This window comes from Rhamphochromis longiceps, linkage group LG12 (assembly GCF_057381845.1).
Source record: "Rhamphochromis longiceps isolate RC_006_pf linkage group LG12, R_longiceps_female_GT1.1, whole genome shotgun sequence".
Classification (NCBI taxonomy): Eukaryota; Metazoa; Chordata; class Actinopteri; order Cichliformes; family Cichlidae; genus Rhamphochromis; species Rhamphochromis longiceps.
This window is the reverse complement of record NC_140568.1, coordinates 13,737,512-13,749,578: the sequence shown is the minus strand read 5'-3', so window position 1 is coordinate 13,749,578 and position 12,067 is coordinate 13,737,512. Positions and strand designations below refer to the sequence as shown.

At 42.6% G+C, this 12,067-nt stretch overlaps 1 protein-coding gene across 1 annotated transcript in view; it reads left to right on the top strand.

Moving 5' to 3' along the window:
• Positions 1-11,889, top strand: part of gcn1 (GCN1 activator of EIF2AK4) — a 29,414-nt gene extending 17,525 nt beyond the window's left edge. The window contains exons 37-57 of the mRNA XM_085424855.1: positions 782-1,002; positions 1,117-1,185; positions 1,351-1,489; positions 1,575-1,771; positions 1,941-2,083; positions 2,176-2,293; positions 2,393-2,608; positions 2,725-2,889; positions 3,087-3,248; positions 3,344-3,436; positions 3,528-3,671; positions 4,369-4,638; positions 4,786-4,899; positions 5,413-5,643; positions 5,740-5,933; positions 7,395-7,509; positions 7,817-7,913; positions 8,233-8,381; positions 10,274-10,384; positions 10,955-11,176; positions 11,266-11,889. Coding sequence (XP_085280981.1) covers positions 782-1,002; positions 1,117-1,185; positions 1,351-1,489; positions 1,575-1,771; positions 1,941-2,083; positions 2,176-2,293; positions 2,393-2,608; positions 2,725-2,889; positions 3,087-3,248; positions 3,344-3,436; positions 3,528-3,671; positions 4,369-4,638; positions 4,786-4,899; positions 5,413-5,643; positions 5,740-5,933; positions 7,395-7,509; positions 7,817-7,913; positions 8,233-8,381; positions 10,274-10,384; positions 10,955-11,176; positions 11,266-11,391 — 3,296 coding nt within the window. The 3' untranslated portion in view covers positions 11,392-11,889. The remainder of the gene's footprint in view (positions 1-781; positions 1,003-1,116; positions 1,186-1,350; positions 1,490-1,574; positions 1,772-1,940; positions 2,084-2,175; positions 2,294-2,392; positions 2,609-2,724; positions 2,890-3,086; positions 3,249-3,343; positions 3,437-3,527; positions 3,672-4,368; positions 4,639-4,785; positions 4,900-5,412; positions 5,644-5,739; positions 5,934-7,394; positions 7,510-7,816; positions 7,914-8,232; positions 8,382-10,273; positions 10,385-10,954; positions 11,177-11,265) is intronic.
• Positions 11,890-12,067: the final 178 nt, after the last annotated feature.

Here is a 12,067-nt window from a genome sequence, read left to right as displayed (position 1 = left end):
AACTCCCTTTTAATAGGGGTTGGACTGGGCACTCTGACATACCTGCAACTAGTACAGAATGCTGCGGCACGGTTTTTATCTGGTAAAAGGAAATTTGAGCACATTACTCCGGTTCTGGCCTCCCTGCACTGGCTTCCAATTGAATTTAGGATTCATTTTAAGGTTCTTTTATTGGTTTTTAAATCTTTAAATGGTCTGGCACCTGCATATTTGTCTGATTTGCTGAAGCCCTATGTCCCCACTCGTTCGCTCCGGTCAGCTGAGCAGCTGTTGCTCTCAGTCCCCAAATCACGGCTGAAACTGAGAGGAGACCGAGCGTTCTCTATCGTGGCTCCTAAGCTTTGGAATAATCTTCCTCTTCACATTAGGCGATCGACATCAGTGCTGGTTTTTAAATCCAGATTGAAAACGCATTTTTATTCACTGGCTTTTGACTCAGTGGTTGACTGACTTTAATTTACTTATATTTTATTGTTTTTGCTATGTTTATTATTTTATCGTATTTATTATTATTATTATTATGGAATCTATTATATTTCTATTGTTCAGCACTTTGGTCAGCCTTGTGTGTTTTTAAAGTGCTATATAAATAAACGATGATGATGATACGACCCCGTATGAGCAAGCACTTTGGCGACAGTGGGAAGGAAAAAATCCATGTAAACAGGAAGAAACCCCCTGCAGAACCAGGATTAGGGAGGGCGACCATCTGTAATCTACTGGTATTATACCAGTGGTAGGTACAGTAATGCTAACAGCTAAGTTTGTTTTTCTCTTCCAGCTATCACCCCCATCCTATTGGATGCTCTCACCGACCCGTCCAGGAAAACCCAGACGTGCCTGCAGACGCTGCTGGACACCAAGTTTGTGCACTTCATCGACGCCCCCTCTCTCGCCCTCATCATGCCCATCGTCCAGAGAGCCTTCCAGGATCGCTCCACTGACACTCGCAAGATGGCTGCTCAGATCATTGGAAACATGTACTCGCTCACTGACCAGAAGGTACACGGGGATAAGCGAAATATCAGAGTAGTCCATTCAGTAAAACTAGTGTTTTCCAAAGCTTTTTCTTAATGATTTGTTTGCTTTGTTTTTGTTTTCTTCTGCTCCTTACAGGATCTGTCACCATACCTACCCAGTGTTATTCCTGGACTGAAGGCCTCCTTGTTGGACCCGGTGCCTGAGGTGTGTTTAGTATTCTTAAATAATCCTGTATGTATGTAGCTGACGATGAAGCAGCAGTTCACTCCGTGTTGTTTTTTTTTTTGTTTGTTTTTTTTAACTTCATTTTATCTCCTCTCATTTCTTCCTTTCATCTTTTATCATGTTTCCTTCTCTTTCCCCCTTCAGGTTCGTACAGTATCAGCTAAAGCCCTGGGTGCCATGGTTAAGGGGATGGGTGAGTCCTGCTTTGACGACCTGCTGCCGTGGCTCATGGAGACGCTGGCCTCTGAGCAGAGCTCTGTGGACCGCTCAGGAGCTGCACAAGGTGGGTTCTTCTCTACTCTGTCCTCGTGTTTCTGATTTGTGCTCAAAGCCAAGAGCTCAGTGGTTTGTGTGACGGTCTTTTTCAGGTCTGGCTGAGGTCATGGCTGGACTGGGAGTAGAGAAGCTGGACAAGCTAATGCCAGACGTAGTGCAAACTGCCAGCAAGGTGGACATTGCTTCCCACGTCAGAGATGGCTACATCATGATGTTCATCTACCTGCCGCTCACTTTTGGAGATAAATTTACTCCCTATGTTGGTCCCATCATCCCTTGCATTCTCAAGGTACTGGTTACTAAGAGCTACTTACTGCTAAGAGTAAAACATTTTAAAATCACAATGAATAATAATATAAAAATGTTTCTTTTTTTGTATAGCTATTTTCAGTTTTTCACTGTGTATCGTGTTCACGTACATGTTTCACTGCAGCCTCATGCTCTCTCTCGTCCACCAGGCGCTGGCCGATGAGAACGAGTACGTGCGAGACACGGCACTGCGAGCCGGCCAGAGAATCATCAGCATGTACGCTGAGACCGCCATCGCACTGCTGCTTCCCGAGCTGGAACAAGGACTGTTTGATGACCTGTGGAGAATCAGGTCAGATAAATGCACGGTAACATGTTGGCAGTTCAATAAATGTCACTCATAGAGCTACTGACCTGCTGACTCGTGCCCTTGTTGGTTTATAGATTCAGCTCTGTGCAGCTGCTTGGCGACCTGCTGTTCCATATCTCTGGAGTAACCGGAAAGATGACCACAGAGACGGCGTCAGAGGACGACAACTTTGGAACTGCTGCATCCAATAAAGTATGAATATGTATATATTTTTTTTCTCAGCAGTTCATTTTCTATTAACTGATATTGGTTGAATTTTGTTTGCTGATCTTTGACCTTTACCCCTCTCAGGCTATCATTAGTGCTCTGGGAGCTGAGCGTCGTAACCGCGTCCTCTCAGGCCTCTACATGGGCCGTTCAGACACCCAGCTCGTGGTTCGACAAGCTTCTCTCCACGTGTGGAAGATCGTGGTGTCCAACACCCCCAGAACTTTGAGAGAAATCCTCCCAACCCTCTTCACACTCTTGCTGGGCTTCCTGGCTTCTACGTGTCCTGACAAAAGAACAGTAATGCTTGTTTTTCTTTAACTCTTTTCATGATCTCTGGTGTTTCTGTTTGGCTCTTGACGTGAAAGTAGTCATACAGAGCTTTTTGTTAACGTCATTTGTCTGCACGGTTTTAGATCGCTGCTCGGACGCTGGGTGATCTGGTGAGGAAACTTGGAGAGAAGATTCTCCCGGAGATCATTCCCATCCTGGAGGAGGGCCTGCGCTCTGACAAGAGCGATGAGAGGCAAGGTGTCTGCATCGGCCTCAGTGAAATCATGAAGTCCACCAGTAAAGACGCTGTGAGTCACACTGCTGTTGTAACACACATTTTTTCCGCACGTTTGTAATTATTATAGCTCGTGGGATTGAATTAGAACTTTTACAATGATTTTATTTATTAAAAATGGTTCTGAATCAAGCAGTGGGGCCTGTTTTAGCTTAAGCTGAAAATTCTAGTAAACTTAAAACCTTAAATCTGTTGACACTTGTGTTGCAGGTGCTTGTTTTCTCTGAGTCACTCGTCCCTACAGTGAGGAAGGCTCTGTGTGACCCTCTGGAGGAGGTCCGAGAGGCTGCAGCCAAAACCTTTGAGCAGCTCCATGCAACCATCGGTCACCAGGCGCTGGATGACATCCTGCCTACCCTGCTCAAACAGCTGGTGAGGGAGTGAGGGGGAAAATGTAATATGAAATCTGTAGGATTTAAGAAGCTTTGCAGTCTAGTCTATATCTCATACCGAACATGTTTTTGCAGGATGATGAGGAAACGGCTGAGTTTGCTTTGGATGGCCTGAAGCAAGTCATGGCAGTAAAGAGTCGTTCTGTGCTGCCTTACTTGGTTCCAAAGGTAAAGCATCACACGTGATTTCCTTTTTAAGGCCTTTATGTCATTTTTATGTTGTGTGACTATAATCCAGTGTTCTCTGTGCTTCTGCTAGCTGACTGCTCCTCCTGTAAACACCCGAGTACTGGCCTTCCTGTCTGCTGTGGCTGGAGATGCTCTGACACGTCATCTAGGAGTCATCCTCCCTGCCCTGCTCTCTTCCCTCAAAGGAAAACTGGGAACAGAGGACGAAGCACAGGTACAACCAGCAATCTCCAAATATAAAGCTTCCCTACTGATTCTGTTGTGTTTGAGGATTTTGTTAACGTCCTTTAGTCAGATTTTTCTTATTTGCTTGTTTGTTTTTTAATACCATACCACTCCTGTATATGTTAACTTTGTAGTATTCTGAGACAATACTCCAGCACTACTGCTGTTGCCCAGTTCTGCTCAGTAGCTTCTTCTATTTTAAATCAACTGGAGAATTAAAATCCTTCTTATCTGCTAAACAGGCCATATGTCCTACTTTGATTTCCTCTTATTGTCATTCAAAATGCAGCTGCAGACGTACCAGAACACCATGTCTCCCCTCTAGGCTCAGATTATTTTTTTCCCCTTTTTAAAGCACAGCTTTGACCATCACCAGGTTAAATCAGTTACTATCCAGTCTGTGGTCTCCCTGTCTTTTAAAACCTTCTTAATTTATTTCAAAACATTTTGTACACAAAGGTATTGGCAGTGATTTAGAAAGAGCTGCAGTTTTGTGGTGTAAATATTTACAACGCATTTAAACCCTAAAATACTTTTCAGATCTATGCGAGAAGTGAGCTCCATTAAAATGTCATGGTGTTGCTTCTATTAACTCTGACTTTTTAGTGGTTATTTTACTGTGAACACTGCATATTTTAAACTGCCTTTCTGAATGATATGACTGGATGTTGTTACCTTTGCACCAGGAATTGTGCAGCTGTCAGACGGTGATCCTTTCTGTGGAGGATGAAGTGGGCCAGCGGATCATCATAGAAGACCTGCTGGAGGCCACACGGGGCACCGATCCTGGCCTCAGACAGGCTGCCGTCACCATCCTCAATGCCTACTTTGCTCGCACTCGACTGGACTACAGTGCCCACACACGCACGCTGCTGTCAGGCGTCATCCGCCTTCTTAACGATTCCAACCCAGAGGTTTTGTCTCAGAGTTGGGACACCATCAACTCCATCACCAAGGTGTGTTCCTATAAAAATTTCTTTCCATTTGCATGAGCTTTCATAGTCTAGTACAAAATATGTTAGTAAATAAAACAGTGGACCTTTTGATTGTTTTTAAATCAAAGGTGAAATGCAAACTCACTGTGGCTTTGATGTGTTCTTTAGAAACTGGATGCAAGCAGCCAGCTGGCTCTAATCGACGATCTGCATCGAGACATTAGATCAGTAGCCGGAGACGTGAAGGGTCAGCACCTTCCTGGTTTCTGTCTGCCCAAGAAGGTAAGAGGGCAGCGCCTGACACAATAAACACTATTGCTACATTATTACAGCATGGTGATGTCATTCTACAGCAGCTCATTCATCCTATTGAGTTCTTGTTCTGTCAAGTGAGCAGAGCTTTGAGTGGGCACATTTGTGACATGAACTGTGTCCACATAATTAGAAACTCATTAATAGTGATCATTCACGTGGAGGTCTTTCTATTGATTTGCTCAATAAGAGCGGGCACTGCAATGGGCCAAGTGTGTTTTAACCTGGCTTACACACTTTCAGTAACAATCTGATTTTAATGTTGTTTAGTTCTTCAAAAAAGCAAAGTACCACATGTCCACTGGATCCAGCTTTCAAAAGTGTTTATATCATTGTGTATGTATATTACCTGTGGATTCTTGACTGTTCAGGGAACAAAAAAGCAATTTCAATATGCCACCAATTAAACATTAATTGGGAAATGTTGGTTTCTTTCAGCTCTGTTCAGTTAATATTTTTATTTTTATCTCGATGCTTACATAGGGTGTGACCTGTATCCTGCCAGTCCTGAGAGAAGGTGTCCTCACTGGCACCCCTGAACAGAAAGAAGAGGCGGCTAAAGCATTAGGAGGGGTCATCAAACTGACGTCTCCCGAGGCTCTGCGGCCGTCTGTAGTCAACATCACTGGACCTCTTATTCGTATCTTAGGAGACCGCTTTGCCTGGACTGTGAAGACTGCTCTATTAGAGACTCTCACCCTGCTGCTGGCAAAGGTCTGGTGGAAGACAAAATGGCCAACCGTACCTCTCCAAAGCTGGTCAAAGTTTCTGTCAGAAGGCTCTAACCTTTGCACTGCGTTCCTCCTCCAGGTGGGCATAGCCCTGAAGCCCTTCCTGCCTCAGCTCCAGACCACCTTCCTGAAAGCCCTGCAGGATTCAAGCCGTGCTGTAAGACTGAGGGCAGCAGAGGCTCTGGGTCAGCTGGTTTCCATCCACGCCAAGGTCGATCCACTCTTCACTGAGCAACTCTCTGCGATTCGCAATGCCGAGGACTCTGGAGTCAGGTTTGTGTGCAGTCTGGTATTGTTCAGTACAGAATCAGCAACAATAAACATCCCCAACAGAATTTTCAAAATGTGTGAGCCTGTGATGTTAATATTTTAAATCATTTTATCTCCACAAATAGAGAAGTTGAAATGTATCATCTGATTAAAGATGCTGCTTTGTCTTAATGTTACAAGCACAGACTGGGAGCCATTAGTCTGAAAATGTGTGTATGAAGCATAGCCTGTATATTAAAGAGGGCAGTTCACTCCTCTATTTTGGAATAATCATTTAGACAATAGAATATGCTGAGAAAGCATTTACATGCTAATTACTGCCAAACACCAGAACCAAACCTTCAGGGCACAGAGCACAAACTTCAGGATGGACTGAATCACCCAGAAAGTCATTTTATTTGTCACTTAATTTCAGCATGAAGACTCCCAAAGGCACCATGAGCACAAAAAATATGGAGAAGTCATAAATTGGGCACACCAGCTGCCAGTACAGCTCTTTATATTGGCACACGTGTCATTGAAAGAATGATTTTTTTATTTTTATTTTTTTTTAAACCTGGTGGAGCCTTGTTGTATCCTCAACATTAACTTCTTTAAAGTAGACACAACAGTGTTTGTGTTTTGTAACTTTTTTGCTCTAATAAGGAACATAAAGAGCATTTATTTAATTTATCGGTAGGCTTAAATTAGTGACCAGTATTAGCTATTTGCCACTCTACCGATCTCCTCACTGATAAAAATTAAATAGTAAAGAAGAGGCTGGAGAAACACTCTTCAGTTGTGTTGTGGGTGCTGACATTGCACAGTTTGTCCATCAGAGGGCACTCTGTAGCGTCACTTTTTGCAAGAAATGCGACAACAATCTGATCTGAACAGTGTCGAGCAGAGCGCAATTAATAAGTACACATATCAGATGTTAGGAAAATCTGCTTAAGAAGCATAAGCAGTAATAATATCAGCCAATGATTTAGAATTTGGGATCTTTTTCTTTTTTTCTTAAATCATCAAATATTGGTGTCGGTCCAAAAACAAATCCTTTATCGGCTGGCCTCTGCTGGCTTCAGTTTTCTAGTTGCTGCTTGGTTTGGAGTCAGTTTTAAAGTCTGAAACATTTCTCCCAAAATATTATTAACTAGAAGCTGATAGTGCAGCCTGACACCAGCTTAACTCTAAAAAGTGTACGATGGAAGGAGAGCCAGAGTACAGAAATGCAAATGTGTTTGGATTTATCTTTAAAAAAATAGTTCCTCATTACATCCTTTGTCCACCAGAAAGCACTGACAAATTTACTACAAATCTTCTATCATATTTCTGGGAAGTTGAGTTTTAGCATATAATTAGCAAAAACTGTAGTTTGTGCTGTGTGTTTATATCCAAAATACAATATCTGCTTACATGTTTTTACATGAAATAAAAAATATTTGCTTTTGTCTTTTAGTTTAATTCTCCTGTTTGTGTTCACAGGGAGACTATGCTCCAGGCCTTAAGGTTTGTCATCCAGGGGGCCGGATCAAAGGTGGACCCAGCCATCCGCAAAAACATCACCACCACATTGCTAGGCATGTTGGGACATGACGAGGTATGACGAGCAGCCCTCAAAGACTTCTTTTGAATGTGTTGCAACCCTTTTTTCCAACCCAGAACCTGCAGTAGCTACTGGATGCATAAAGTAATTAGCAGTGAAGTACGTGTATAAGCAGATTTCAGAGTTATTCACAAGTAGAGTTTCCTCTGTGATCTCAGTAGAAAAACGGAAGTCAGACAAAGAGGATGTGGTTTTCTAAAAAGGTGGTTTTAGTCTTCGTGTCAGTTTGAGAATAAATGACACACAACCTGTCTCTGTCTGGCTGTCTTATTGGTGTGTGTGTCTGTGTGTGCACTTGCAGGATGCAACTCGTATGGCCTCAGCCGGCTGTGTTGGTGAGCTGTGTGCCTTCCTGTCAGAGGAGGAGCTGAAGAGTGTGTTACTTCAGCATGTCTTAGGTTGGTATTTGTGTGCAAAGTTATTTTACACCTCTCTCAGGATCTCATTGTAAGTGTGTGTAGGGTTGCTTTGTCATTGTGACCATCATCAGATGTCCTTTTTCCTGCTCATTGTGAGTTATAGAGTGAAATAATTATAGCGCTAAGAAATTTGAAATTTAAAAAATCCTTTTATAAAAACATTTAATGTATGTTTGTCCAGTGTATCTGCATCAAAAAAAGCTTCAGCTTGTTATTGTCTGCTGCTGTGTGCTGCATTATTTTGTGCGTTAGCCGAGCAGTGATGCCACGAGCTCATGAACGGTCTGCCTCTCTTTAGCCGACGTGTCTGGTGTGGACTGGATGGTGCGTCACGGTCGCAGCTTGGCCCTGGCCATCGCCGTCAAATCTGCTCCCGGGAAGCTGTGTGGGAACGAGTACTGTGACACTGTGACAGAGACCATCTTGGCCAATGCCACCGCTGATAGGGTGAGCAGAGAGTTTACTCATAGATACCCACAGGGAGATTGGAAAACAGTAGAAATAGTTGCCATTTTGGGAAGTGTGTTGTGATTTTGTTGTGGTAATGTCTCTTGGAAACATCAAGGTAACACAGTCACTTCTGAAAAACACCAGATCAAAAAATATATTTCAAACCACTGTTAATAAACCAATGTACTCTTTTACTATAAGGATTAAACAACTGAGATGTGACAGGCGGTAATGGAAAAATCACCGTAATGCCTCGCAGTAAGGTGTCACCAGTACAGCTTCCACTCTGATTCTCCAGGTTTGAACTCTGAAGAGTTGGACCCCTTTCCTCCACAGGAATCCTCCATAGGTGTTTTCACATTCATGTCATTGTCACTGTTCAGCGGCCCCATATAACCATTGTCATGCATGCCTTCAGTATAGAAATACTTTTGTATAAAACACTCTGAGTGCTGGAGTAGAGTAGAAAAGCGCTGTATATGAACCGGTTCATTCACTATTACCATACATCATAATACAGTGATTCTGTGATACTCTGTACGTCCAGATATTAAGTAACATAAGAAGGAAAAAAATATCCCCGCACACTCTAAAAGGAGGAATCGGGTATCTGTTTGCTGCACTGTGGTGGTGTCAGTGTGTGTTTGACTACTAACTTTTTATAGAAGCTACTTTTGGCTCCCTTAGTAGCAAGGGGTCATTTGATTTGGCAGATTTTGACACCGGGTGTGCTTCCCAGTGCAACCCCAGTGTGTGAAGCACTATGGACCTGCTGTTATTACATTTTAATAATGTTCCACTTGAATTAATGAGCTCACTGATTTATTTTCCTGTGCATGACACTATTTTAAACCTATGTGTTTCTTCTTCATCACCATAGTTTTATTTCCATTAATGAGATGGTGTCTGTGGTTAGTCAGATTAGTGGAGAGCACCTGTTGTTTTAATAAAAAAATATCAATATTTGGTTGCAGGCTATCAAATAGCGAAGCACCAAAAGTAAGTGAAAGTTAGTCACTTCATCTGGATACAGCATTTTCAGCGGGAAAAATATTTCATCACATCCAGTTTCAGCTGACTGTAGGTTCCCCAACCTCATAAACTGTACAGTTATGTAACAATCAGTGCTACTGCATAGCAATGAGCCACACAGTCATTTTCATCATGACTGATATGCAAATGGATACAGAGTACTGAGGACTGGCTGCAAACACAGCATTGTCTCGCTCTAACAACCTTACAATCTATTGCTCTAGATTGTCTCATTACTGTTGAGGGGGCGACCGTGGCTCAGGGGGTTGGGAAGCGCATCTGTAACCGGAAGGTCGCCATTTCGATCCCCTCCTCTCTGTCCTGGTCGTTGTGTCCTTGGGCAAGACACTTTACTCTTCCGCCTACTGGTGTTGGCCAGAGGGGCCGATGGCGCGATATGGCAGCCTCGATTCTGTCAGTCTGCCCCAGGGCAGCTGTGGCTACAACTGTAGCTGCCTCCACCAGTGTGTGAATGCGAGAGTGAATGAATAGTGGCATTGTAAAGCGCTTTGGGTGCCTTGAAAAGCGCTATATAAATCCAATCCATTATTGATTGGTCTATTTTCAATATTGTATATTTTGATGTTTTGTCCTTTTAATGCACCGTGCGATTATCTTTTTTTGTGTGTTCTTAATCTCATTGATGTATTCCTAATGTAATTATTTGCATTTTCATTTTATCTTTCATATCTTTTTAATTGAATTTACTTGTTAAGTTTCTTTGTTCATATAATATGTTACTCTGTCTTATCAGCTTGTCAGTCATCCTTGTAGCAATTTCAGCTGCACTGATCGATCTTCTAGCCTTATCTTAGAGTCTTTTTGTCCTCATGCGTGGCATTTTGTTCCTCTTCCAGATTCCCATTGCTACCAGTGGGATCAGAGGTATGGGATACCTGATGAAGCATCATTTGAGAACAGAGGGGAGCAGTGGTGTTTCCCAGCAGATGATTACACAATTTGTTAAGGTAAAGCAGAGAATCAAACCCTGTCCACTTCCCATTTCTATATTTGTACAGGTGAGGAAGTGGGAGCAGTCAAGTTGCCAAAAATGGGCTCGTGCCCACTGTAATGTTGGAAAAAGGTGTAGCTGTTTAAATTAATACTTCTCACAGTAAAATTATGTGTAATACAAACATAGTTGCTTGTAGTAGAGTTATGCTTTAGTATTATCTTTTTTGGTTTTATAGCTCACGCTCATTGTTTTATTTAGGCTCACAGCTCTTCTTAGTCTTTAGGTAGAAAACTGAACACTAAGAGAAAGTACCTGCACAGTAGTGAGGGCCAGGAAGAAACTAAGCAGTGTGCTCAACAGGATATTCAGCATCTGTAAATGAGGAGTGTAGAAAACATTTATTTTTGTGTGTGAGTGATTAGTGTGTACATTTCCACACTAAAAGCACAGCATGAAAGCTGATATCAGTCTGATCAGGTGTTTGCTGTGAAGCCTGTGTATTTATAAGAAGATGATTCCTTTGAGTACCTCTTTGAACAGTGTGTATTGTGCCATTATATCTGTTGTCTGCGTGACCCTGCAGTGTCTTCAGAACCAGTCTAGTGATGTCAGACTGGTGTCAGAGCGGGTGCTGTGGTGGGTATTCAAAGAACCATCACTGCCCTCCGTGGACGTGAATCTCATCAAACCTCTGCTGAAAACTCTGCTGGACAACACCAAGGACAAGAACACGAGCGTCCGGGCCCAGAGCGAACACACAATCGTCAACCTGCTACGGCTTCGTCAGGGGGAGGAAACCATGCAGGTGCGACTATCAACTCCCTACTGTAATCTGCACACAGATGTAATCTGTAGAGCAAAACATTTTTACACGCTCCTCTCTTTGCATTTCAGACTATTACTGCCATTCTGGACTCTGCAAGCAATGACCTACTGTCAGAGTGTCACCGCCGGTCTTTGAAAAAAATCGCCAGCCAGCCAGACTCCAATGAAGAGATCGATGACACAATCCTAACATGATGGACTAAACAACGAAGTGCTCTGATCTGCAGAAAGCAGCAGAAGATTTACTGACATATTAAACAAATCCGTGTATGAGAACCTCAGACACACTGGGGAGCCTGAGATGAGTAGTGTTTTGGCTGTATTCCCCAGAAAATTTTGTTTTTGGCGTTTTTCTTCCCCCCCACCCACTTTAAATCCTTGTTTTAGCGGCCTTTAAGCCCAATTTATTTTATCATATGATGCACAGGTTGTTCTCTTGTACCGAGCAACAATAGAAGACACGATGCCAAATCTGTTTTGATATTTCAGTGTTTTGCTACTTATTTTACCAAAATGATTTCAATTATTGCCACTGTTAATGAAACAGAGCCCCCCTTTCTTTACCTTTTATTTGAACTTTGAGTGTGACGGTTGTTTGGGGAAAGCAACTTCTTATAAAAACACAAATCATTCTTATGTCAGCGATGCAGTTGTAAAAAGGCAATACATAATAAAAGGTTCTGGATTTCATAATGTAGTGTGTTAAATATTGGATGCTTGGTTTTTCTCAGGTTGGCGTCTCTCAGACTTTGTCACACCTCACTTGAATTCCACCAAGTTCTCTGATTCACCAATTGCTGGATTTTACTCTTGAAGCTTCAGCAGACAAAAACTTTTGGCTTCCAGTTAAAACCTCGCCACTCTCTTGCTT